General features: G+C 44.2%; 1 protein-coding gene across 1 annotated transcript; it reads right to left on the bottom strand.

Annotated features, from left to right (window-relative positions):
* Nucleotides 1–122: 122 nt before the first annotated feature.
* On the bottom strand, nt 123–18,630 carry FGF2 (fibroblast growth factor 2). Its single transcript, XM_058024324.1, has 3 exons — nt 18,453–18,630; nt 3,864–3,967; nt 123–318 (listed from the first exon to the last, which is right to left on the bottom strand). The coding sequence occupies exons 1-3, from the start codon at nt 18,628–18,630 to the stop codon at nt 133–135; spliced, it is 468 nt and encodes a 155-aa protein (XP_057880307.1). The 3' UTR covers nt 123–132.
* Between the last annotated feature and the right edge of the window lie 8,246 nt (nt 18,631–26,876).

The raw sequence follows: 26,876 nt of genomic DNA, 5'->3' as shown, positions 1-26,876 counted from the left end.
GTAATCTGGTATCTGCAAAAGCAGTTATAATATCAGCAAATAATTGCTTATATTTGGCTACTTCAGAAAGGAGTAGGAAAGGCGACATCTTTAGTGCTGTGTGGCACTAGTGCTCAGAATCTGCCGTGGAAGTCAGCTTTTAGCAGACATGGGAAGGAAAAGGATAGCTTTCTGTCCAGGTCCAGTTTTTGGTCCAGGTTTGTACTGTCCAGTTCTTTTCAGTGCCACGTACCAATCTGAGTATTTCCGTGAGCGGTAAGTGTTGTAGTTATTGGATTCCAAACGTTCAAAAAAGAAACATTCTTCTGTTGCGTATTTCTAAAAGGGAAAAGAGAAAGCATTACTGGTGTAACACCACAAATCGATTCTTCACATTCTGGGGACTAACTTAGCAAAAATGTTAGCAGTACCTTTGGTTTTAAGAAATAGAGACTAACTGTTTCACAACTGAAGAAAGATACTTACTGTGAAAATATTGTTAAAAACTTACAATATGAGGTTTTTTACCTATGGTTCATTTATTGTCTCTAACACAGATTAAGCAGCTTTTTACTTCCTTTTAATTACCGTGTAATTCTTTGTTCTGATCAGAAAATGCATAAAACAAGCCTTTAAGAACAAAAATTTTAAGCAGAATATAGACAATTCAGTACAATTGCCCAAGCTGGAAATTCAGGCAGAGGCACATCAAAAAAGGGTGAAAAAAGAAAAGTTCTTATTTCTCCCCAAAGCATATGTGACACCAGTGCTTTCCTACAGTCCATTGTCAATGTAAACATTTTGATATAAACCCCATCATTAAGGTGACAAATGACAGCTCAGGCTTCATGAACTGTGTATTCCTGAACATCCCCCAGAGGTGACATTTCAGGAGCTGGACTGCTGTCTAGCAAAAGCAGGATGTCAGCCACTGCACTGTCAATCTCAGCACCTGGAAAAAACTCTGAATATCTGTGGTTTTTCCTTTCAAATACGCTTCAGTCCAGGCTGCATCCATAGTGCAGATCTGACAGTGGAAGCTTTCTCAGCACCTCATGAAACACCTGAACTCCCCTCAAACTAAATGCAGGTTATTTTCACATTGTTTGTGCACAATTTGAATCCATAACATCAAAAGACAAGAATTTCTCTTAGAGTCAAGTCCTTCAAGTCTAGCAAAACCTGGCTGATCACAGCAAAGCCATGTAAGCATGACAGAATGAACAGGTCATATCCCTAAATAACAAATTATTTATCATAAAATACAAGTCAGTCAAAATTCCTGCTTTCATGGGAAGTTTGGGAAATGTCTTAATTAAATTAAATAATCACATTTCACTCCATGAAGTGAAATTATAATTAAACTGGAAAGTCAAAATAAGCTATATCAGATGGGAAATGTTTTTTTCATTTTTTCATCGAAACTCTGCTGGATCAGATGCATTTCTGCACAAATATTTTCAGTTAAAAGAGCATTTCCCAAGGGGAGGTTTTGACTATCTGCATTCACATCCAGCCATTTCCTCCAGCGGTAGAGATCACCTCTCCCCATGACTGACTCTGTTAGTAAGGAACATGAAAATGCTCCATGAAAAGCTGCATCATCCAGATTTCCACACAAGAACACGACCCACTGCACCCCCACACAGGTCACCGGGGTGAGCAGTGGTCCACGGGCTGTGCAATAAATCATCCTGCAAAGCCCAGCTCAGAACAAACCCTGCAGCATGTCTCAACAGGTAATTACAAAAACGTCCAACAAGATGAAAAACAGGCCTGAATAAGAATTTGCAAACATATTTCCAAAAATGTTAATTTATTTGCAAAACAAGGATTCTGCGCAAATTGATCCTGGACACTGAAAAGTAATTAAAAAACCTCAGACATTAAAAAGGACAGAATAGTACTTGAGTGACTAATTAGAGGACTAAATTATGTGTTTAGAAATTAAAGTTCCATAATGTTTTGAAAGAAATTTCAGCAGTGTTTCACCATGTGCAATTCACCACAGACATTTCCAGCGTACACTCTGCGAGCTCTCGTGAAACACAGCCCTGCTCTAATGAACAAGAGACGCTGGCAATTAGAAACAGTTTCATGAATGTGTTTAGAGGCAGAAAATGGTAAAGGCACAGCCAGCCACAGACTGTTGGAAGTCACAGTGCAGGAATCCTCACGGAAAAACACTGCCAGTGCTACAGAAAACAGCCATGAAATTGCAGCAGCAATTGTTAGGCTGGCTGCAGAAGAAAAGTCTTAAAAGAGTAGAGTTTCCACCTTTGAATAACAACAATGTTGCATACAGCAAACATGATTCAAGTAATACCCATTTCCAGAAACAACACTAAAGAAAAAAAGAGTTTTACAAGCTCAAGTGAGAAGCACAAAGTGACCCAACTTTACATACTCTGAGAGAGTAATTCCGAGTGACTGGGCGATACTTCACAAGCGTTTCGCCTTACAGGAACTAAGCAAACAAAAACCGCTGCAAGGGAAACTTATTCTACAAGCAAACCCAGAATGCAACAGCAGGGCAGAAACCCCAAATATAAACACACCCCTGCATTTATGTTTGTCATTTCACAAATGGTGCTAAACACCCTATTTTGACCATTCCCCGTCACTCAGGGTACGGAGTGCTATTAGAATGGGAAGCCGAATGCCACCGCACCAGCACCACAGGAAATTCCCAATTATCCTTAACTCAAGAATAGCACAGTGGACAACTCCTCACATTTTCTTCAACTGAGCTGTCACACAATATCCGAGTAACTTGAAGCAGGTTCTTTAACTGCATTCCCGAGCCCACACAAAACTCCCTGGAGCCAGAACTGAGGAGCGCCCTGGGGAGCCCTGCTCCTGTAAAACTACTTTCAGTCTCATTTCATGGAGGCAGAGGGGAATCAGAAATAATTTCTGCATCCCCTGGCACGGGTCTTTCATTAGCTGCAGTTCAGCCAGGGTTAGGAATGCGCATTGTTAGCCCCAGCCACGGAGCGGACTTGCACAGAGGCTGAATGGGGCTGTGTGAATAAACAAAGCACCAGGGGCTATTGCAAACCAAAATTCTGGCAGGCTGGATGCCCTGGTGCTTCAGTAGGCACTGAAGGATATAAATGTGGATGAGGATTTACAGTATCTAGGTCTCATAAGCAAAATTAATGTAACTTCAGCTCTTAAAGCAAAATTTATCATTTGGCTCAGAGAGACATTAACCATCTGAGTCTGCTGCATACACTGGCTTTAAAACACAGTTAAAAATTCAACTGAATCCAATAAAATACACAAGAGTTGAAACTAAACTAGTCTCAGCGGAGAGCAGCTTAATTTATCCACACTTATATAACTTTTAAAATTTTATCATCACATTTTCAAAAATATTTTTCTTGCCAGTTTTCCAGTTGGGAAGTCTAAGTGCCCAAAAAAACCGTGATTCTCTACAAAGAGGAAAATGAGAAAATAATTTATACAGATTAGTACCATGAAAGTAATTTTTTAAAAGAAATTGGTTTTACTTTCCCCTTCAAAGAGGTCTTTTAAAATCACTTCATGTGCAAGTAAGTGAAAGGGGAAAAAATTACTCCTGAGGGTAAAAAGGCAGCCACTTTACTCTTCATTTGTTTTGATAATTTCCTGATCACTGTGATTTTTTCCCTCTCAGACAAGCCATTCCTGTTAAATTTTGCAGCTCCTAGGAGTAAGGCAGAAATGCTCAACTCCTCCTAATTCCTATTTCAGGTAACTGACAGGAACTGTGCAGAGCTCATTTCTCCTGATAAATCCCACACCGAGCAGCTGAGTAAGTCCTGCAGGAAGAAAGGCCACCCCACAGAGAGCAAGGGCAGGACACAGCAACACAGAGACATCAGGCAAGTGCTGCTTACCAAGGCCAGCAATCTGCCATCCTCCTTCATGGCCAGGAAGCGATTGGCACTGACACCTTTGATGGACACCACTCCTCGCTCCTCCGCCTGGAGCTGCAGCTTGACTGCAAACAAAACAAAAAAACAAAAGGTTTCACCTCTGTTCACCTTTTTGAGCCATCGTGGGATTGCAGCAGGCAGTGCTTCAAACCCTCCACCACAGAAAGCTTCAGCTTGCAATGAAAATAATAAATTTTTAACATTTGGCTTTCTGATCCCGTTTTTAGAAAGTAAGTAGCTACTTTTGAATTTGCAACAGCGAGATTGAGTTATTCCATCTTCATTTCGCATAAAGGCAGCTTAAAACCCATGAAATACCTTGAAAGGCCACTTAGGGCACAGTTAGCTGCTCCCAGAAAATGGAAATTTTTCATGGCAATTTTTCCAGAGGTATGTCTCAATGTTTGCAGAACAGCATTGGACACGGAATGCACACAGCTCTGTACAGGCAGACTGTCAGCGAGCCTAACTCTGAGACTGTCCAGGTCCATATCACTCCCTAAGGGTTCTGGCAGTTCACAGCAGAAAATATCCATTAGTTTACCTCATCTCTCCAACAAGTGGGTGGAACAAACAAACAGAACTGCAGCAGTAGGTGAAGGCAGCAAAGGCACAAGAAACAGTGCTATACAAAGCAGGAATGTGTCTTGCATCAATTAAAAGAAACTAAAGATTTTATAGAAATGAAAACCTGTAAGGTCCTATCACACAGCTTTGAGCTACTACCTGTGAATTATTAACACAACACCTTAACTGATTTCTGTAGCCACAAATCAAACCCAGTAGTTTGGATGAAAGCTTCCCCTTTTGCCTGCCTTTGCCTGTTGTATACAACGTCTCAGATGAGAGCTTCCTTCACCCACCTGCTTTGGTTCAGCAGGTCCTTTATTCCATTTGGAGATGCAGTTCTAAATAGCTTGAGCTTTTCAGCCATCAGAATAAATGCCTGAAGTGACTGTAAATTTTGGAGATCTCTTGAGATTCAGAGAGAGTTTGTGGCTTATTTGGCTTTTTGTTGAAGGGAAAAAAAGACAGCACTGAAGAAACCAACTGAAACTCCAACACCAGGAATACAGGGAACATAAAACTGTTGGGATTATTGCTGCAAACCCTTTTTCACGGTAAAAGTTAGAAGTCAGGCACAATTTTATCTCAGTATCAAGTATCCAAAATATAGTGCTCCTAAGTAATGAGGCCAAAATCAGACTTATGAACAGCTCCAAACACTTTGGTGTAACTCCTTAGCCTCTGGGGAAGCAAGAACGTGGAAAAGTGCTCTGGGCAGGGACTGTGGGAAATGGGCTTTTGAGATGTGCCAAGCACACAGCTTTCACCACACACTTAACAAGAAACAGCTGTGGAACAGTTGAAAATTAATATTAATTACTACAGTACTGACTTATTATGCTTCATGACTTTCTCTGGACAAAAATGCACATGAAATCCTACAGCATCACACCAGGCCAGAGGTTCAAATTCTGTAAAAATGAGCTTCTGGTAAAGGTTTCTAAGTCCTGTAAAAAATTTGTATAGCTTGTGAAAAAAAAAACAAAAACAAACACCCAAGGTATTCCTGCAGAGTTTGAAAAGAGCTGCAATACTGAAAGCTCCAAAAGGAAAATCAGCTTCACTGGTTTTTCCTCTCTAACCCAAAAACCCGTGAACAAACAGAGCCAGAACAGTACTGTGAGTTTTTCAGGTTTCAGTGTTATTTTACAGCTTTATTAATGCAGTGAGTATTTGCCACATGGTTATTACACTGGAGATATCAGGATACAACACAGCCTTACTGATCAAACACATTTTGACTATATGATCATCAGCAGAAGTGACAATTTTAGGTTTAGATCACTGCAACTAAATTGGTTGTAAGAGAAATTTATCACTTGACACCAATGATCTGCATTTTTTACAGTCTTTGGTCACCAACAGCAACAGTGCAGACTCCATTCATCATTTCACATCTACTTGTTTTCAGCACAACTGAACCTCAAGACCCCATCCATGGAAGTCAAATAATTAAGACGTTTGTAGCCCAAAAAAAAATAGCAGATTGTTGTGAAAGAGCTCATTAACCAAGGGCTAAAAAGGCCCGTTTTCCCAGATATTCTGGCCCCTCTAACACGGCAGTGAGTTATTTCCCTGTTCCCATTCATGCCCTGCAATCCACAAGGAACACCAAGCACAAGGCTCTGCTCAGTGCCTGCTGGTGTTGTGAGAACACAGAGCTCACCCGCTGAGCAAACATCCCCAGGACTGGGGCTAAGTCATCATTAAGTTATTAAATTAAACAATAAAAGCAACTCAGAGGACCCAGGAAATTTACAGCTCCTATTAAAGACTTTCTTTTCTATCATAATAAGCTTAATAGAATCATTCTGCTGAATAAGAAGGAATGAATTGCAGGATGTCCATTTGCACTTTTCACACCAGCGAAGAAATTCTGAGTGATGTAGCTCAAGTGAACCTACAGTGCCTTCCAGTCATATAAAAATGGATAGAGAAGGAATTTTTTTTTCCCAACAATATACAGAGGTCTGTTAGAGATTCATATTCACTGATGTTCTGGCTGAAACACCACAAGCTATACAGTCCAACTCACAGAAACCAGTACAATCTGGGGCACTAAAGGAAGCTGGAGCACACTGCAGCAGGCACTGAGATGTTCCTTCAGAGGGTATGTACAGGACAGATGTACAAACTGCAGGTTAAACTAAGCAGTGTATTTCAGAGAGTTACAAATGGGCATTTATTCCACAACTTGGAGAGACCTTTCTAAGAGTATGGAAGTTGAAAAGTGGTATTTAATAGCATTGTGGTTGGCAAAGTTTCAGATATTTCTTAAAAAATGGATCTTCCTTGTTTTCTTAGATACCTCCAAAAAAAAAAAAAATTCCAAGGCACTTTTGCACAGTCCAGTGGAGAAAATAATTTTGAGGACAAGGAGCTAGACAGGAAAGCTGTTAGCAAATGCAAAAAAATAAAGAAAACATGAACATTTTCCAAAAGTACTTTTATTGTCCTGAGCACTAGAACTGGAAAATCACACGTACAATGCAAACTCTCAGGTCCTTTTACAGTTCTAATAAACCAAAGCTTTAGAGTGGCCCAGACCCAGGAACTGCACAGCTTAAATGGTCCCAAAAGGTTTCCATGCTATGCATCATAAACGGTTCAGCCAAAATCTCCTTCAAAATGGGTTCATTTCAAAGACCTGGGCAAAACCTACCAACTTAATACTTCAGGTAAACAGAGCTGCACATTCTGGAAGTTGCTCACTGCTGAGCTGGTACTACCTTTTGACTCCCAGTGGGAATCTGCTGGCAAGCCCTTCACCCGGGGCAATCCCTGTGACCAAAGCCACGTGCTGGTATTTCACTCACAGCAGCTGCACTGGCTAAGATGTTCTGGGGCAGGAGAATGCCACAGGATTAGTAAGGAAAGGGAAAATAAAGGTCACAGGGAGGAGAGAAAGGGACCAGAAACATGTCTGGAATAAAATAAAAGGCAAAAAGAGCAAAGAGCAGTGAAGACAGGGCAGGGTAAGGGCAGTACAGGAGGGTGCTGTACTGGGGCATGAGGCAAACTCACACATCTGAAGGAGGTGAAATTTGAGGATGTATTAGCCAAAGCGATTAATAAAACCCCCATTTTCCTACTCCACAAAGAAATGGGAACTCTAACCACTATATCAGAAAAACCATGAAGTAAAAAACAACTATGAGCTTCTGGCTTTGGATGCATTTACACAGCAAATAAAGGTTCAATTACAGCTTCAGCTGTATTTTCACTGTAACCCTTCTAGCTAACACCCTACAGACAGCCTTCAGTGCAATCTAGAGCTACAAGTACCATCCCCAGTGTCAGGATCATACAAAACTCAGGTCAGAAGGACTCCCTCTAGTCCAGCCTCCTGCTGAAGAGACTCCATCATTTCACAGCGAGAACCCTGCCTGCCACACTGCAGCAAAGGGAGCAGCTCACAGCCTGGGAAGAGAGGAAAAATTGGATACTATTTCAACCCTCGTTTTCACTAACATATAGCTGCTTTATTGGAACAAAAAGTAAAACACCTCTCACTCAGTTTACGAGAAGGGAGAGTTTCTGTACCCCCAAAATCCCAGGCTGCACGTCTCTGGATCAATGACTAGTGTTACTACAGTCTGCTGTGGAAAAGCTCAGCCCCAGCCAAAGGCTCAGGGCCCATCTCCAACATATTTGCAGAGGCCCTGTAAGGAAAATCCTTCCACGAGGCCCCCGAGTGACAGCGCAGTGAAGCTGCTGTGCCAGCTCCCACTGCCCATCCTCCCACACCTCCGTGCCCACAGGACAGCACAAAGCAGCTATTCTGCAGCCTCACTGCAGAGGTGGGTCAGCTCCAGAGGGAATAAGCATCAGAAATGCAAGGAAGTTCACAAAAAAAGGGAGGAAAGTAAGTTTCGCTAAATGCAACACCCTACAGCCGAATTCCCACTCCTCCATCCTCTGTGGCTGAAGTTGGCCATTCCTTCACGCTCAGGGGCAACATCTATTCCCAGCCAGGTGTCCAAGCAAAACACAAGGAGTCAGACATGCTTGCTCCACACCTAACACAACAAACCCTCCCAAACCCAGGGGCTGGTTCAAAGCTACACATGCATTTACAAACACACATATATTAACACTCCCTTCTGGCTTTTCCTGTCTGCTGGATCAGATCCAAACCCCAGCCTGGTGATGCCTACTGTAACTTTCTCTAAGAATTACAAATATCTTTGTGTCCCTCTGCTCACATCAGTCTCTGAGAAAGAGATATCAGAAACTGTCAAAGGCACAATTAGCAACTTAACATCTCCTGCTATTTGAAAAGCGCTGACATACAAGGCATCCTCAAGTCTTCAGAGTGTGAACAAGAGAACAACTCCTTGCTCGCTTTCATACGCTCATGGTAAAAGTGAGCCACTGCCAGAGTCACTGATGCAGACACTGCCTAAAACCTGGAACACATATGAGGCACCAAAAGGAGAAACAGAGAGGAGAAACAACCAGCAAACCTTAGCGGGAGAGGTGGGCTGCTAATAAACCAAACCATCAGAATTGCAACAAAAACAATCAAGCCAATGGAGTGTCAGGATGAGAAACAGTGAGTCACGCTCCCATACAAAGGCACATTTCTTTGCTTTTGCATGACAACATTCTAAGTGTATCTTTTTCCTTTTTGCCAGCCAGAGGCATAAAACCACTCACAGACAGACCCAAGGTGTCCAAAATGTAAACATCTAAAACAAAAATACACACTCGTGAAATGCAAACACTTCAGGAAGTTCTGATTACACTTAAGAGTAAACCAAGGCTTAAAGCAGAACAGTAACTTGTGTAACTGTTTAGGCATCCACCCACTATGGTAATCAACCACATTAACATGGACATTCTCAGATTTTAAAAGTTTGCACCTTTTTAAGTAGTACAGATACTGAATACAATGGAAATTATTTCCATCTTCAGATTCTCCACCGATTCTGACTTTTACCTTGACCTCAATTGCTGCAAGTACCCAGTTCTACCTAACATGCACCTATGACACTGGGAATCCTCCCCATGAAACACTGATTACCAAACACACAGCATTCTCTGGTACTCCCTATAAATTTCATATAAAAGACAGTAAAGCCATCATGCAGAACAATAATTTCAGAATAGTGTGACATCCAACACTTCTGGCACCAGTGGCTCCTTGCCTGTGTGCCCACATGTAAAACACGCATAGCCACACTTTTCCACTTTTCACAGCTTGCATAATCTGGTTGATGAAACCTAGTCGAGCCCTTTAAAAGTAAAAATGTCATGCAAAAGCAAATCCAAAGTTTGTGAATTCTGCTTACAAAGCACAACTTGGGCATTTTGTGCTGCTGAGTAAAGTAAACAGCGATTGCTTCGCATTACGAAAGGATTTCGTACGCCAGAAGCTCCAAGTCACCGTCATGTAAAACCCTTCTAAATGCTTTCTGCCACACTGTTTGCTGACTCCTTGGCGTTGCAGATGAACTGATGCATCTTCGGAAGTCAAGAGGGCTAAAGCAAACTGAAAAAATTCCTAACTTTACCAGAGAAGAACTTCATTCCTTACTGGGTACTGGTAATAAAGCTTAGTCTCCAAATTACCATTCTTTTCACCCCATATTCTTGATTTAGAAAAATGTTTCAGGGTTGCCTTATCAAAAGAATAATGCATGCCTGTTCACATGTAGTTTTTTTAGGACTGTTCCCAAAGGGCTTTTCTTAGCAAGGGTAAGGTATGCCCCACGTTGTTTCCATCTGCTTTCACTTCGTTCAGTCTTGACTGAAGTAAATCTCAGAATAACCACTTTTGGGTGTTGAACTTAGAACAAAGCTGGTGCGACTGTTCAGCCAACAGAGCCGTGTCACAAGACACGTACAGAACTTGCAGAAGTTCTGCTTTATGTTTACTGTGCATTCACTCATCTCCTTGTAACTATGACCTGTTTTGCACTTGCAGCAAAACAAACACATAAAACCAGGGACAACCCAAGGCAAACACAGGAGCAGCATTTCAGAAGACAGAGAAGGTAAAATGTGTAATTTTTAAAAGTTATTCTGTAGTGTTCCTCCTGCAGGTACAACTCACACAACTACTCAGTAGTACATGGTATTTCAGGGCTGTGACTGATGTCGGAGCAGTAACACATGAGATGAAAGGCAGAGGCTGCCAGAGCAGCAGTGAGACATTGCTGCCCCATAGGCTCAATAAGCCTCAGTGGCACAGAAAGGAAAAGCTGGATTTTAGAAATGCCAAGAAGAATAAGTAAATGGGATTTCAGAGAGTCTGGAGCACAGTGGTGAAAAAGGAACTCTGTCAGGCACCCAGGATCCAGAGAGATGGCACAGCAGATGGGAGGAAGGAACAGCCCCATACAGAGGAGCTCCTGTGAATTGAGCTGCCTTTTACAGCTGATTGCTCTTAACCTGGCCAAAAGGTTGAGATGGCAATTATACTGGGTTTGTACTTCCCTTATCTCCAGTACCAATGAAACTGAACTGATCATTGAGACTTCAATATTTTTTCAAAAAGTAAACAAATTTTTAAAAATTTAAAGCCGTACACATGCACACACAGTATAGCACTGGTGCCAGCACAGCTCCTTTATTGCAATGACAGTGCAAATGCCACAATAATCTCAAAGTCTTACTTCATCGTCCTATTTCATCCCCTTCCATCAAGCTGTAACCACCCTGTGCTGACCTTTCAATAAAGCATGCACAGGGGAGCAGCACGAGCTGCAGTGAAGGACAAGAGCTGTCAATCACTGCTGACCCAGCACAGTAATGAATCCCAGTCTTCACAAAAGGGCTCTAATTTGCTTTTGAATGCAGTCCTGCTTAAGCAAAGAATTTTCTTTGTAAGGAATCAAATTCCTTTACTGAAAATAAACACACAGTGCATATTTGGGTAACACTCCTCAATTTTATTCTAAGTACATCTGAACTATGCTAAGAAAGGATTCCTCACAACAAAAGAGAGACCTTGGACTTCCTGCAGCTTGGAAGAACCTACTTGACTCCCTGCTGCTTCAGCCTGACCACTGCTAGTGCCCATACCCTGGTTTAGATCTATGGGATGGTTTCAGTCCCACACTGCTCCAGACAGCTCCTGCAAGAGGGTGCTCCTGCAGTACAGCAGCTACAAGCACTGGCCATCAAACAGTCTCACCTTTCACCACATCAAAGCAGCAGCCAGGCACCCCACTCCTAGTAGCATTTTCTTCTAATAAAATATCACAGTCTTACAATACTGATCCATGAAACTAGAGCCTGATCACTGGAAAACACCTTACTACTACTGGTACTCGCTCTAGCACAGATAAGTGCTCTGGAGGAGGCTAATGCTTGAAGCTGTAAAGCAAGCAGAAGGTTGGGATTGAAATAAATAACACCTGGCAACATGAGCCAGTTCTGTGCACCTCTTCAGCTTTGAGGAGTTCCTGCATTTCTACAGACATGAACATTGTACATTTTTGTCCTCCATCTTCCTGAATGAACAACATTTCTGTCAGCAAAACATCCACAGTGAGTCTGTAAAAATCTCTAAAATCACAAAATTAATCCTTCCTATTTACATACTCCAATGAACGGCCCGGAGCATGCTCAGCTGTTCATCCCAACTGCTCCACTACAGGTGGACAAACCCAAGGAACTGAATCCACATACTGTCTCCCAGGAACTGCCCAACAGGTCTGTGCAGCAGGATTCCCTAAGTGACTTTTCCACAGAGGTGGCAGCCTCTACATGGCCATTGGTAGCTGCTTCTCCACACTAACACGTGCTCCTGGTTTTGTATCCACCTCTGTTCCCACAGGTACCAGCAGCTCCCACAGAGTAACTGCACACAGCCACTCCACCCAGGAATCTTGGTCTCTCCATGGGTCTTCCCAGAGTTGTGGGACTGTGTGAACTTTCTTTGTAATACAGTCCCAACATTTCTATTCTAACCTGAAACGTAACACGGGTGACAACTGCATAGACTCTGCTCATGCTTTTCAAAACATCCATCTGGGAAGAACTTGTCTCCTGTCCTGCCCTTTTACAGAAGAGGACATTGCATCACAGACAGGCAGTGACAATCAGCTGCCACTGGAGAGGGACACTCCATTCCACACTACCAGCACTCCCTACCACCTCCCTGGCACCAGCTCTGGCACTTCTCTTGGCATCTCAGTGATGGATACGTGGTGACAAATAAAGACTTCAGGATTTTTTCCCCAGTACCCAGAAAAGCCAAGAAAAGATACCAAAAAACTGATGCCAGTTGCCAGAGGTGCTGCAGACCTTCCCCCAAGTGCAGATCCAGATGCTGTGATAATTGCACACTTGAGTATGTTAAGGACATCCTTTAACACCAAAAACAACCCCAAAGCTACATCCCCAGAGAATGGCACAGGATACGGGGTAAGTCTGCATCAGGCATTGTGGGTCAGCCTGAGAGCAGGAAGGAAAGAACCAAGAAAGAGACTACAAATATTTTCAAGCTGTATCACAGCTGACATCTCTCCTTGCTCTAACAAAACACCACCATGCAGGATTCCACAGCCATGGCTACAAGGATTCTGTGACTTGCATATTCCAGGAATTCTAATGATTCTGGTTTTATGAAATCTGCTACAACCCTGTCAGAAGGTCACAGACAAACCCTGAGCTCTGCATCACACGAGCAGAATTTCACCACACTGGCTCTGCACATGGCCATGGAGTCTGGGCCCTACTTTGCCCTTTCCCAGTACCCTCAGTCTCCTTGTCCTTTGAATCACCCGGTCAATGTGGTTTCAAGCTCTGCAAGTCAGAGATGAGCGCCAGGCTCAGCCAGGGTCACTCCAGCAGCAGTGCACCATGACAGCTCCTGCAGGACAACCTCCACCCAACTGCTCAGACATCATCTCATTTGTATTCTCGGCTGATCCTATCGAGCTCCAGTCAAAATCTGGCCCTACCCTGAACAAACAAAAAACTACGTAAGATAATAACCCTAAAATGCCACCAGCACTCCAGAGAGTCGCCCTTTCAATATTTTTATTGACAAGTCTGGAGGCAGCAGAAGAGGCACAGGCAAAACACTTGACCTGCACATTGTTACCAAACATTACTGAAAATGACAAAGGGTGAGACAGCTGCTTTATTTTGAAACACATAGTCTTAAACAGGTGCTAACAAAAGCAAAGGCTATTAATTCTCCATCAGGATTGAAACAGTACCTCATCACCAACATTAAGGCTTCAAAAACCATGCTGTAAACATTTCAGGTACCACCTGGTATAGATATTCAATTTACAGATGTCGTACACTTACGTATGTTCTTCAGCAACAGTAACTTGAGCATTCTCTGGGCTGCACTGGGTCTGGTTTGGTTATATTAGATAACTGCACTGAACACACTGTCACCAACAGTCAAAAGCCCCATTAATCCCAGGGTTGTGCACCAGTTCAGCACAATCCATCACCTCTCAAGTATCCTGGATCAGATGGCCTCTGATCCCAGGGCAATGCTCCCAATAGTGCTAAAAACCATAATGATCAAATAATTATTTATTAGAACTGCCTACCTTATCTGTAATCCAGGGGAGCTGGGGAAAACTTACAGAGACAAAGTGTCACTGAAAAGACTATGATGTAAAATTCAGGTTGAGTTACTAAAATAATTTACTTTCTGTAAAATGCTTTTAAATATGACCCCACTACATATAAACTTGTTCTTAGAATCAGCTGCACAAATTTCAAGCATTTATGAAACAAATGAAAACCAACAGCAGCCACCTGATCTCACATGTTATCTGGATTTGTCTTTTCCAGCTCTGAGAGTGCAGTGGCTAACAGGAGTTGGATTACCATTTTCCTGCAAAGCAGACTATGTAAGTACCTAAAAGTGCTCCTGATTTCCTGTGTGAGACAATCTAAGGGCTAAATCCTGCCCTCTAGTGTACCTGTGGGTGGTGGTGCCCTTGGAACCTTCCCCACTTCCAGGCTGGGCAGAAAACAGCTGGGAGGGACAGGACAGTTCACTGCCCACTGGAGACATCTCGTGTTGCCTTGGCTCACCTTGGGAGTGCACCTGCTGCTGGATCACACAGCTCTGGGGTGGGCAAGACTCACCAGGAACTGGGATACAGGAGTAGCAGACACAGTGAGAGATGAGAAGGCATCCTCCCCTGAGCAGGAACATACAGGAACATGATAGTATTTCTATGATAAAAGAAGCAAAGGAAGCATATTCCCAACTTTTTCACACGAGATCTCTGCTACTTCATCCCCTAAAGGCAGGTACATCCAGGAGCCAGGAGGAATTTCCATGCTATGCCACAAAGTACTTGGCAAAGCAGTTCAGATCTGTGCAACAGATGAAAAGTAATGCCAAAAGAGTCTGTTTCCAGAAGGACTGAAGTAGAAGCAACGTATTTGAGCATTTAGGGGCAGGCTTTTTTTTTAAACAAGTCACCTCTCACTTAGTGCTAAGATTTGGAAAAGATCTTGCCCTGTCAACAGCTCTGGCCGTGTCTGTGGGACACCAAAATGGGGAAGAAGATAATCCAAGTCCCAAACAACTTAGCTATGAAAGGTAAACACCAGGTCCTGAACCTTCATATGAAAACACCTCCTGACATTTGCTCAGCTTGGGGATCACCATGAGTTTTCTCCCATTGCATGATCAGTGGTCAGATTTCCATCTTCTTCACTGAGTTGCTCTAAAAGTCAGTCTTTACTTCAGCAGAGTCTTTCTACAACATTTACAGCATAACCATTTAAATGTTGTGAGAGAGACAAATCAAAATCTTAATATTAACCACTATTTATGAAAGGAACCTTCTTAAGAAATTTTCCTGGACCAGTATTACCCTATTTTACATTTTCTTCAGATATTTACGGAAGAGGAGAGAGGTACTGAGCAGGAAGGAGGTGTTTCATACGTCTGCAGGGTTGACTGAGCTCACAGAGCTGAATCCTTTCCAAGTGAGAGGCTGGAGCCTTGTCACCTCATTAAGGAATGGACAAGAATGGCTCAGGATGCCTTGGATACTGTCTTGGGTTATGCTCATCATGAAACAAAGCTGCTTAAGAAATTATGGAAATACATAAATGCCAACCATTCCTCATTTAGGAAAACTCTGAAAGGAACAAGCTGTGCTACTAGACATGTTCTAAATGTATGGATAAGTGTTCCCTTTCCATTCTCCAGGTTTTTCCCCCTCACCAGCACTGTAGCCTCTTTGAGGGAAACACCTCTGGAGAGCCTTTCCAGAAACACTGGGTCCTTTGTACAATTTCCAGAGCATAAATCAACAGTTGTTGATCAACAACAACAAACCAGCCACGATTTTGTTTTGCTTTAGACAACAAAACTCAGAAAGCGCCTTCTGTTTCTTGTTTGTCTGAAAGTACCTCTTCAAGGGAAAACACTCTGGATGGAGTCCCCAGAGTGTGTCCAAAGGGGCACTTCACTGGAGTCACGGCAGCCCACGCGTCAGATGTGGCAATCATGGCCATGGAAGGCGCCCTGTCCTGGGTTTCAGCTGGGTGAATCATAGGATCCCAGTCCTCCAGCATTCTTAATTTCATTAATGACACAATTATGGGTAAATGAAGGTGAGTGGGGCAAATGTAAAACCATGCCATGACCTAAAGCGATGTGTATTGTGTATTTCAAATAGAGGCAGGAGAGGGGAGCTAAAAAGGACATGGATCATGGAAACTGTTTATAGTATTAAAACTTTGGTCTGAAACATAAGGAGACAGTAACTTGCCTTCTAAAATAAGAACTTCCTTTAAAAGTAAGAAGGATGATGTGCTACTGAAATGTTATTTTGTATAATTAATTCCTAAGAATAGCAGCAACCACAAGCATCTCTACTAAAGGGCCTTTAATTATTTCTAAACCAAATTGTATTTCTTTTCTCAAAACCACCTTACAAAACCTTTTGCTTAACTAAGAAAATCACCCTGAACTACTCAAGGTGCATATTTTCATTGCTAATTTCTTTTTTAAAGTCCTCTCACATTGTCCAAGATTTATTGCCCTCTGCCATGCCAGGAATACCAGGAGATTTCACAGGGACTTCCACAGAGCAGCACTCAGCAGGTCAGAGTTGAGCAGAGTCGTGTGGAATGACGTATTTACAGCGAGGATGCTAAGGATGTGAACCACGCAATGCCCCAGCAATGACCCTCGCTGATGCTTCAGGCACCAATAATTCTCTGCTTCTCAGAACTAGGGTTCTTCCAGGAAAAAAAAAAAAAAAAAAAAGAAGAAGGAAGAAAGGAAGAAAAAGCAACAAGTCAAGAGCTGTCTGATAATGCAAAAATGAGAGAATTCACTACTAGGAAAGCACGAGATGTCAGTTGAAAATTTTGGTATTGATAAGGTTCAATAGGAAGAGAAAACACACATTCAGTGGACTCAAGAATGAAAAAAATAGTATTAGTTTTCCTGAGAGAATAATAAAAAAGGCAGGAAGGAAGAAATTATTATGGGAGAGCTCTATGATGAAAAAGGCAGCAGTGATAAATACCACCTCCACTCAGGGCAGCCCTGCCCAGCCATGTGAGCACACAACAGCACACACCATTACCTGCACTTTTCAAAAGCAAAGACAGGGAATGAGGCAAGATCCCAACAGCCATGGCAATGTCTTGGACTCAGCTTCAGCCTTGAATATCCTCCACTCAACATCACCTCCCTTTGCAGCACATTTCCATAGCTGCTTCTAGGGTGAGGTGACATGTCTGATGGTCTAATGAGATTTATTTCCTTTAAGGATTCCTGTTACAAGAATTCTTTGGAATTATTGGGTAAAACTAATTGTTTTGCAAAAGATGAATATCTGAAGTGGAAAGTAATATTAAGAATCTTTGGTCTGGCTCCTCACTTCCTTTTGCTCCTAGTCCCTGAGTTTAGCCCGGTCCCTGCATCCATCAGTCAGAGCACAGGTGCAGAGCAGATGAAGAATGCCAGTAAGGCATTTCACCTGCTCCTCATGCCAAGTGCCTGCAGGCAGGCCCTGCACACCGAGCACAGTAACAAATTCCCTCCAACCGGGAATCACACTGGGACAATCTGACGCAGCAGTCCCTATACCTGCGCTGACGGAAACGCCTCACAGGCGCATCAAAAACTCACCACTGCATCCACAAAACCTCCGTGCTGAATACTTCCAAAATATTCTGAGCTCTGCAAAAGGCAATTTGTTTGTGGGACAAAAAGCAGCCTGTGTTGGTAACAGCAACCTGCCACACACTCCCTGAAAGCCTATGATCATTCAGTCCGTGGGCTGTGTTCCCAGCCCAGGAGCCTTTCCCTCCCTTCAAAAGATCAGGTACTGGAGGGACAACCTCCTGCTGCTGCTGGTATCCATACATTTTATCAGTATCATCATTAAGTTAAAAAAACCAACGAAACAATGCAACATGTAACAGTTTAAGCCAGAGAGGTGTTCTAACAGAGGTTGTTATAAAGCCTGCTTCCTTGGCCAGATTTACCCCTCAGTTCCTAAGAATACCTGTGTGCCAAAAGTGCTCCTACTCATGAGCGCCTACCTGCACCGGGAAAAAGAACACCCTCCTCCCTACCTTAATGCATACAACGCATTCACCGCCGCCGTGTAGAGCCGCCAAGTACCATCAGACCCGGATAAGGGCCACGCAAACAAACCAGAGACCCCTTCAAGCCCGTAACAAAAACTGTGCACCTGACAAGCTCTGCACCCAGCAGGTTGAGCGCGGAGCCGCCAGCGAGGCTTTGCCCCAGGACACCCTGCGGGTGCCGGTGCGGGACCACCGGCTGCGGGATGCGGGTATGAATTAACTCGGTATGAATTAACTCGGTCTGCGTACTCGCGGGTATTCGCACAGGAGCATTCGGCACATTGACGGGCGCTTTCCAAGCACGGCTCGCTGCCGAAGCGCCGGCAGGGCGGGACGGCCGAGGCGCGGCCCCTCTCGCAGCCCCGCTGCCCGTGCGAGGAGTCGCCCGCCCGCCCCGGTGCCGCCCGCGGTGCTCCCGGGATAACTCACTGTGAGGGTCGCTCTTCTCGCGGACGCCGTCCACCTTCCCGTCGGGGTTGATGCGCAGGAAGAAGCCGCCGTTCTTGCAGTACAGGCGCTTGGGGTCCTTGAAGTGCCCCGGGGGAAAGGCGCCGCTGCCGCCGTCGTCGGGCAGCGTGGCGATGCCCCCCGCCGCCGCCGCCGCCATGCGCCGGGCCCCGGCAGCTCCGCGCCGCGCCGGGCCCCCGCCGCCCCCCGCCGCCAGCGCCGGGCGGCCTCGGCCCCTGCCCCGGCCGTCCAGCCTCGCCTCGCCTCGCAAGCCCCGAGCCGCGCCGAGCTCCCGACACGTCCCGTCCCGGCCGGTCCGCGGGAGCTGCGCAACGGTGCTGCCGGCTCGGGAGAGCGGGAAGCAAGACAGGCGGCAGAGCCCAGCACGCCGGGAACGGGCTCCCCGCCGACACCGGGCTGCCCCCGCCGCGCCCCGCCCCCGACCGCCCCCGCGCCGCGCCGGGGGCCGCTCCCTGCGCCGGCCCCGCCGGGCCGGGCATCCCGGGGGACCGGGCAGGGGCGGCAGCGGGTCCCCGCGCCGAGGGACCCCGGCCAGGAGCGCGGGGCTCCGTCCGGCTGAGCATCGCTGCCGGCAGCGCTGGAAACGAGATGCTGCGAACATCGGTCGGACATCTTTTCCTCTGGCCTTATAAAAAAAGTAACTGGTGAGTTGTTTTAGATCAGAAGAAACTGTGTGGCCTCTGCACCACACTAAATTGTTTAAATCACAATATGATGACACGTGTTTAAAATAAATCCGTGGTAACCGTTTTGTTCCATTGCATTCACCAGAGACCAGTTCTCCTCCCATCCAACAGGAGCAAAGTGATAGCAAAAGGCAACAGGTGAAAATTCTGGTACAGGCCTTCCCCCTCTAGTAAAACAAATGTGCAGAGTTTATAAAGTATAGTGACCCATCAAATGCACTTCGCGCCTGAGGCTGATAACACAACAGGATGAAAAGGTTTGTTTCCCAAAACATGGTTGTGCCCCTTATCTCCTGTGTAACAGCAGGCTGGCTGCTCACGCCTGGAGCTTGGGAAGCTCTGTGGCTTCAAAGGCAGCACAAGCAGCCCTGGACAGTCCCAGGTGGGACTGCAAACACGGGGCTTTTCACAGAGCCAATATGCAGCAACCCACAGGAACAAACCAACGCCAAGGCAGACACAGCGTCCAGCTCACGCAGTTTGCAGTATTCACTTTGCTAACAAGTACGTCAAGGATATTTTGTTGCTGCTTAGCTTCCCTTCCCAGCTCTGACCTCTGGCAAGCCATAAATTTTAGTTCTTTACCAGAATCAGAGACAATTACGCTGCTCCCCACGCCCTTCTGATGAAGGGAGCAGGCAGAGCACGGCCCAGCCCAGGCACAGGTTCACCCCGTGTCAGCTGCTCCCCTCGGTGCCACAGGCACAGCCCGGGGCAGGCATCTGCTGCCAGATGGGCATTGCAGCCCTGCTGCTCCTGCTGCTCCCTGCTGGGGAACCCTTCCCTAGGTTCCCCAGCCACCCCTCCACTTCAAACACTCTCTGCTCCTTCTCAAGGAAATCCCTCATTATCACTGTACCTGAGAGCTCTGGATGGTCACAGCCAACAGTGAAGACCCTTCTTGTTTCCTCTTGCTCCTCCCCTGCAACAGAAGCTCCATTCAGGGCATTTTGTGTCCTTGCACTATGGAGCTTTCTGAAGTCCTTGTGTCTTTCTTGGAAGGCAGATTAAGAGAAGATGAAGCTGAATTCAAGTAGATGAAGGGAAGGGGTGAAAATGTCATTTAAAAAACTCTAATAAGTTCTTTAAAAACAATCTCACAAAAAAACTTCCCTAAGACTAAACACCCATGGTTCCACTCAGCCACTCCTGGAACTTTACATTCCCTGCACGCACGGCAGCCCTCGCAGCTCTCAGCTGGATGCCCTGTCACAGCTGCAGAGTAGACACCATGCTTTACAGGCCACGCTCCTGGTATTTCTCAGTCCTTGGAGCCCTGATCTCCATGAGTGGGCCAAACCCAGTGGTGGCAGGGTAGGTATGGCAACCAGCCTAAATTCCTTATCAAATGATCCTTTTGAAAATCAGTAAAATCCAGTGCACCAATAAAATTGTGAGGCTTGAGAACTTTTTAAAAGCTTGTCACTGGGAATTGTGTACATGGGGCCTACAACCAAAAGATAACAGAGCTAAAATGAAAGTCCTAGTCCCTAAGCAATCTACACTCACCTCAAGATCTGCCAACCTTCTATATTTTTAAATATTTTTTCCTTTCTCTTCTTCAAATGGAAAACACGCCTGTTTTCTTTTCTCCACTCTACTTTCTTCTGCAGTCCAGCCTCTTAATATGGTCATTAATATTGCTCTTGAACATTGACTAAAGCGATTCTGGCAGTAGCATTTTCCTTTCTTGTGGCCTCTTCCACCACCCTTCCTCAACTCAGATCTTCCACACAATCACACCCATATGGCTGCCTCCCCTCCACCCAGACCATCAATTATCCAACCCCTTCAAGTCTTCTCTTGGCCTGTGTAAGGCACTCCATGTCACAGTGCCTTAGAGCCCACCTTCCTGCTACTTCAAAAGAACCTCCTAGAGACCTCTTCTCTAACCTGTTCCATTTATCTGAACTGCTGCCATTCTCTGTTTGTCCTGCACTGTTCTGTAACCAGCTACAATATTTAATGGAATTAGAGAACATCTCAAGCTGGAAGGGACCCTTAAGAATCATCTGAGTCCAATTTCCTGTTCCTCACAGGAATGCCTTACCTCTTACAAAGACAAAGCTGCTTTGTTCAGTGCTGCTCTCTAACACAGAGGTCATACTAAACACAAGGCATCATCTGCTCATCCAATCATCTCATTTATTCAATATATAATTCTTCAACTTCTAGAGACTCTCAGCAAGAACATCAGGGAAAAAACTCCAGAGTAAGCACAATTCAAACCTAAATTATATTGTTAGTGTGATTACAGGAAAACCCTGAGAAATCCAAGAGTAATTTTTGAGATAATTTAAAAATAGGAGTAAGAAACTCCATCAGGTCCATCCATGAGTTTTTGGTTTTTAGTCCAAGGGGCAACAACTTTCCTGCCTTTCCAGCAGTTACTACTGCAAATCCTGCCATATGATGAGCCCAGGAAATATCAATCCCCTCTCATAAAAACTGCTTTTCAAAGGCTTTCGGCCATATGTCCTTGATAGTTTATCAGGATGACATCTCCAGTTTGCTCACACTGGAATAATTAAGGTAGTGTTTGAAAAGCACTCACTATAGAATTAAAATCAATCAAACAAACAAACAGCGCCTCACTTTTGAAAAGCAAGTAGAACTCCAGGAAAGCAAAGACACCCAGGAATACTCAGGCTCATCCATCTTGCACCATGAGGACACTCAGCGGGTGGTTTGTGTCTCTGTGGCGGCAGGGAACGCGTCCAGCTGCTGGAAATGGAACATCAGCCCAGGCCTCCACTCCACCACAGAGCTTCTCCACTCCCTGGAGCTCTTGGCTTCCCAGTCCCTCTCTCTGGTGCCTATCCAAGAAGCAATTAGCCAAAAAGAGATGGATGGGCTGTGCCCCTTCTGAAGCTGTTCCTGTGTTGTCTAGCACTCAGCTAACAGTGGAAAAAAATCATCCATCTCCTTTCTCCAGCACTGAATATTGACACCAAAGCTCTCCCACAAATTCTCACGCTCACTTGTTACAGGAAATGTAGAAACTTAAAGTACAGTAACTGCTTGAGTTTAAATTTGGGAGGAAGATTCGTGCCTTGTATGATGGAAGCAAACAGCCACAAATCTGGCTATAGCTGAATTTCCCTTCTAAATATTAGTTACTAGAGAAAGTAGCTTCAGTTTTTGCCCACCTGCTTTTGTAGGTGCAGTTTTGAGGCAAAATTTCTCTGCTTGAAGTATATATGGATATTAAGTGCCTGGGAAAATCTACATGCATGGTCACTCTTTTAAAAACACCTGTAACACAAGTTCAGCTTTTCATTTTCCTTTCTGAAGACTTTAAGACCCTTCATCAATATTTCTTGTAAACAAAAGCTTATTTCTTCCCTCTTTTTTTTTTCTTTTTCTGGTGCAAATAGTAGAAAGACATTACATCAACAATAGAAAAAAAATCTCCTCCCTATTACTAACCTCTTACAGTCTCCAATCCAGTTCAAAGGAGTACTTTATTCCTGTAAAGCACCAGTGGACACTTGTTTATGTCTTTCTAAATAAAATTTTCTCCATATATGCTTAATCTGATAATGCCACAGATGGCCAAAACTTTGTTTTGGGTTGTCTTTACGAATGTTGGAAACACAGCAGCCCAACATGGCTGAAGATAAGAGAACAAACAATCCAGTGAGGTCTAAATTGGAAGTAAATCAAATTTTCTCTAGTCCAGAATAATTGTACTTGGAAAAAGATCTGAACTGTCTAGAAGCACTGGCAACTGTTGCAGGTCTAAGAGATGGAGCAGTGACCTCAGCTCATGAGAAATGAGAAATAATGTCTCAAGTACAAATATTTATGGGGGTTAGAGTTCAGAATTAGCAAAATCACCCCTCTCCTTCTCTCTAATGTACACACAAACACATATACACACCCTCTTTCTCTGTATCCACATCACATAGAGCAATCCATCTAAATTAGCAAAATTACTCCACGCTAAGAAAAGAAACAATGTCAGTATAAAGATTGATGATATACATTTAAAAAAAAAATTCAAAAATACTCTGCAATCAAACATCATGAACTCAAACAATTTCAGTTAATATTGGATTTCAAAGAAATCCAGACTTGTTGAGAGATTCCTTAATGGGAAGAAGCATAAAATCACATCTCTTTCTCATAGCATTGCATTGTAACCATAAGATCATGGTTTAATTATTTATCTCTCCTGATCCCACAGCACTGGAAAGGTGGCAAAAAGTGTCCCAAAGTAACTTGGCTCCTGCTCAGGACTCAAGACACATTTTGTTGTATTGCTACAGGGTAAAGCAACTGCTTTTGTACTGGAAGTGCTTGAACACATGCTCAGAGATTAGAGGGAGATCTTTTTCCCTGTGTTGGGGGAAATCAGTGTTTGTGAGGCAGATACAGCCTGTGTGGTTGTTGTAATTTCAGAAACCCATTATCCCATTTCATCAGAGCACACACAGATTGTTAGGAAGCAGATCTTCACACAAGCACAGAATAGTTAAGGTTGGAAAGCTCAAGCACAGCTGCTTGCAACAAGTCTGCCTGCAATAATTTTAGCTCTAAATATTTCCACATCAACTACAAACCCCTTGCAAGTCAAAAATGTCTCTTTCACTGTCTCTCCTAGCAAGTGATCATGAAATAGTGGAAGTTTTGTTATAGATTTGTCTTTATCCTCTTTTAAATGAGATTCTTATACAGGTCATAGAATTACTTCCACATAGAATAACTTCCACATGGGCTAATTCTGGAGAATGTTACATTATTCACAGGACTGTAGCTGGAAATAGAAATATAGGTGGAAGTGAGGAAAATACTCTTTCCATTCCCTGGTATGTTATAGCACAAAGCCAAAGTAACCTCATGGAGGAATACAGCAAAGACAGACTATTCCCAAGGAACAGCAGTTACCACATCATGCAGCTTTCATCATGTCACACTGAAGGGCAAGGAGAGATGAGATCAGCGGGACATTACAAAGAAAAAAAATCATTTTACTACATCATGAATTAAATTTCTACCACTTGCACAACCAAAATCTTGCTCTGCGTCATTTCTGTAGGATGTATTAGCTGGCAGGTAGAAAACAGCAAGAATAAAGAGACAACCCCAAACCTCTCTCTTTTGGTAACAGTCTGTGCTGATAGTATTCCAGAAGGAATGTCACAACTCTCCCATTTGTTTTCTCTTTGTTTCAGGACTGTTTCCATGGATCCCCAAACCTAGGCCTCACTGAAGGATTCCCCAGAGCATAACACCCTGCAGCAGCAGGTCACAGACCAAGCATCACATGCAGAACACAAAGAGAGTTCCAGTGGCACAGTGAACTCATTAAGCTCTTGCAAAGACAGCTCCCTGTACAAGGTATCAGCACAGCAGCATCTGAGAAAGGAGAGACGAGCCCTGGAATGCCTTTGGAAGTGCAAAGAAATGATGTGGTCCCTTGTGCTGCATTAGCTTTTATTTCTAGGGAGGGAGAACTCTCCCAAATGAGCCTGAGGCAGCATTCAGAGCTGGGGTGGATGCAGTTATTGCTCCACCACACCCCTATGCATCCATCCATGCAGTGACCGGCTTGGGACAAACACGTTCTGCAATCCCCCCTTTCTCAGCTAGGGAACCATCCCTATATGTCTTTAAGTTCACCATGACTGCATCTCCCACGATATCTGAAGTTACAAGTGCTGTAAGTGCAACTGAAGCCAGCTGGCTCTTGTGAAATCTTGTTTGTTTCTTGGAGAGACCAGAGCTTAGCGCAGCTCTTCGTGGTGGTTAAAGGACTGTAATCCACTGTCCACATGCCAAAATGGAATCTGTTATCTGCCAGAAAATGACTTTCCCAACACTGCCCAGGCTATTATCTCAAAGCTGACCTGCAATCATTAACTTCCAAGCATCTGGGAGGTTAAATTGCTCAGTGTTTTGTGTCCTTTTATGCAAAAGCAATAGTCATTACATAAGAATCACAATTTATATCCTTTTCCTCCTCAGGAAAAAAATAGAGGATGAATGCCTGTGTAAGCCGCGTTGTTGTACCCTCATTACTTTTATCAAGTGCAGTCTTGATTGTTTTTTTCTGTAAAAGCTGCATTACCTGCTCCAAGTGCCCCCAGCAAATGCTAAAGAGGAAGCTCACTCTGACATGAATGTGGCCGGCTACTGACCTCTGCCTTGTGTGACTGCTGAACTCATACTGCCACAAATTCCAGCCATCACATACTTCACATGGCAGTTGGGAAGACTTTGCTAGGGAAAAACCAGCTGTACCTTAAAAAGAATGCTGAAGGTGAAAACTCCAAGCAACGGGGACTTAAGAATGAAAGGCAAGAGTTACAGGTGTCATTAGGAGTCTAAATGTTTGCTCTGAAACCTTTGTGGGCTGTTCATGTTGTTGATGTAACACTCACAGATTCCCTGCCCATCCCCTGTGAGGGCTGTCCGCTGACACCGGAGATAAAGCTGGGCCCACTGGCTTTGCCACAGGCCACAGTGACTCTGTGTCCCAAACAGTGAAGGGTTGTCCCCTGTGGCAGGTTGTCTGCTGTGTAGGAGTCCATGTGTGCACGTTATCAGGGGATGACAGTGTCTCCTGACACCAGATGAAGGGAAAGGCTGTGTAATGCCAGACCCAGGAGTGAGAACCAGGAGGACACTGAAATAGGCACAGACTCATCTTCCTTTCTCTTGGCTGCCCCACCCTCCACCCCCAGCCTGTCTCGTCTCCTCTCCTTTGTCCCCACCCTGTTCTTTTCCCTTCCCCTGCTGTCAGGCACAGGTTCCTGGCCTGTTTCTAAATCTTTCCCCAGCTCCTCATGCCAAGCTCTGTCCTCTGGACTACTTTTTCTTTGTATCTCACTATGGCTCCTAGCCATGTGCTCCAGAGCTGTGTTTCCTTTCCCCAGCACTTCTTAATCCCTGCCTCCTTTCTTGAAATTCAAAGCCCATGTTCTCCTTCCTCAGCCAATCCTCATAACCCTATAGCTTAATTTTCCATGGGCTCCTTCATTTTCCTTTCCCTTAGGACTTCCCCATCTCACAGTAGTTCTCAGCTCCCCATTTCACTCCCTGGCAGGGTGGCAGTCTCCCTGAGTCCCATCAGACTGCCCATCACCTGCCTGCCACAAAACTCAAGTTACAAACCTCTTCAGTCTTCTTCAAAGAAGGTACCATGGCATCCATTACCTCAGCAAGTGCATCCTAAACCCATACCTTGTCTAAGAGTGCTTCACTGCAGGGAAAAATAACAAAAATATACGTGCCAAACTTTATTGCCATAAGTATTGAGGGCTCATTCTGAGTAATCGCATGCCTTGAGTCACTGCACCACAGCCAACAACTACCTCAACAAAACAACAAAAAACTCAGCAAGCAAAGAGTGATATAAGCCTTCCCCTCAAACACCAGAAAGCCAAAGTCATTGCAATTAATGATATTAATGAATTAACTGAAATCCAGGTGGCCAGACAGCATACATATATTATACACACAAGGATGGATAGAACTCTGAAGTGTACTCTGAAGTTTATTTTGTAAAATTCATCCTGGCCAAGATGAATGCTGGATTTTAGCTGTAATTTCCATTCACAATTGAACTGCAATTTTTCAGACAGATTAATCTCAGAGTTTTCATATTCAGATGACAGCTGTTTATGAATCAATTTATGGGCTTTGTCATCTAATGATTCATTTGTTTTAAAATGAGCGACCTAATATCAATGAT

The sequence above is a fragment of the Melospiza georgiana genome, chromosome 5 (genome assembly GCF_028018845.1).
Source record: "Melospiza georgiana isolate bMelGeo1 chromosome 5, bMelGeo1.pri, whole genome shotgun sequence".
Taxonomy (NCBI): Eukaryota; Metazoa; Chordata; class Aves; order Passeriformes; family Passerellidae; genus Melospiza; species Melospiza georgiana.
This window is presented reverse-complemented; position numbering and strand designations above follow the sequence as displayed.

What these genes read in the sequence shown, in the direction of transcription:
- FGF2 (XM_058024324.1), bottom strand. Translation starts at nt 18,630, where the DNA reads ATGGCGGCGGCGGCGGCGGGGGGCATCGCCACGCTGCCCGACGACGGC. An exon ending in CGAGAAGAGCGACCCTCACA is followed by an intron (nt 3,968 to 18,452) that starts GTGAGTTATCCC and finishes TTTTGTTTGCAG; the next exon opens with TCAAGCTGCAGCTCCAGGCG. An exon ending in ATGGCAGATTGCTGGCCTTG is followed by an intron (nt 319 to 3,863) that starts GTAAGCAGCACT and finishes TTTCCCTTTTAG; the next exon opens with AAATACGCAACAGAAGAATG.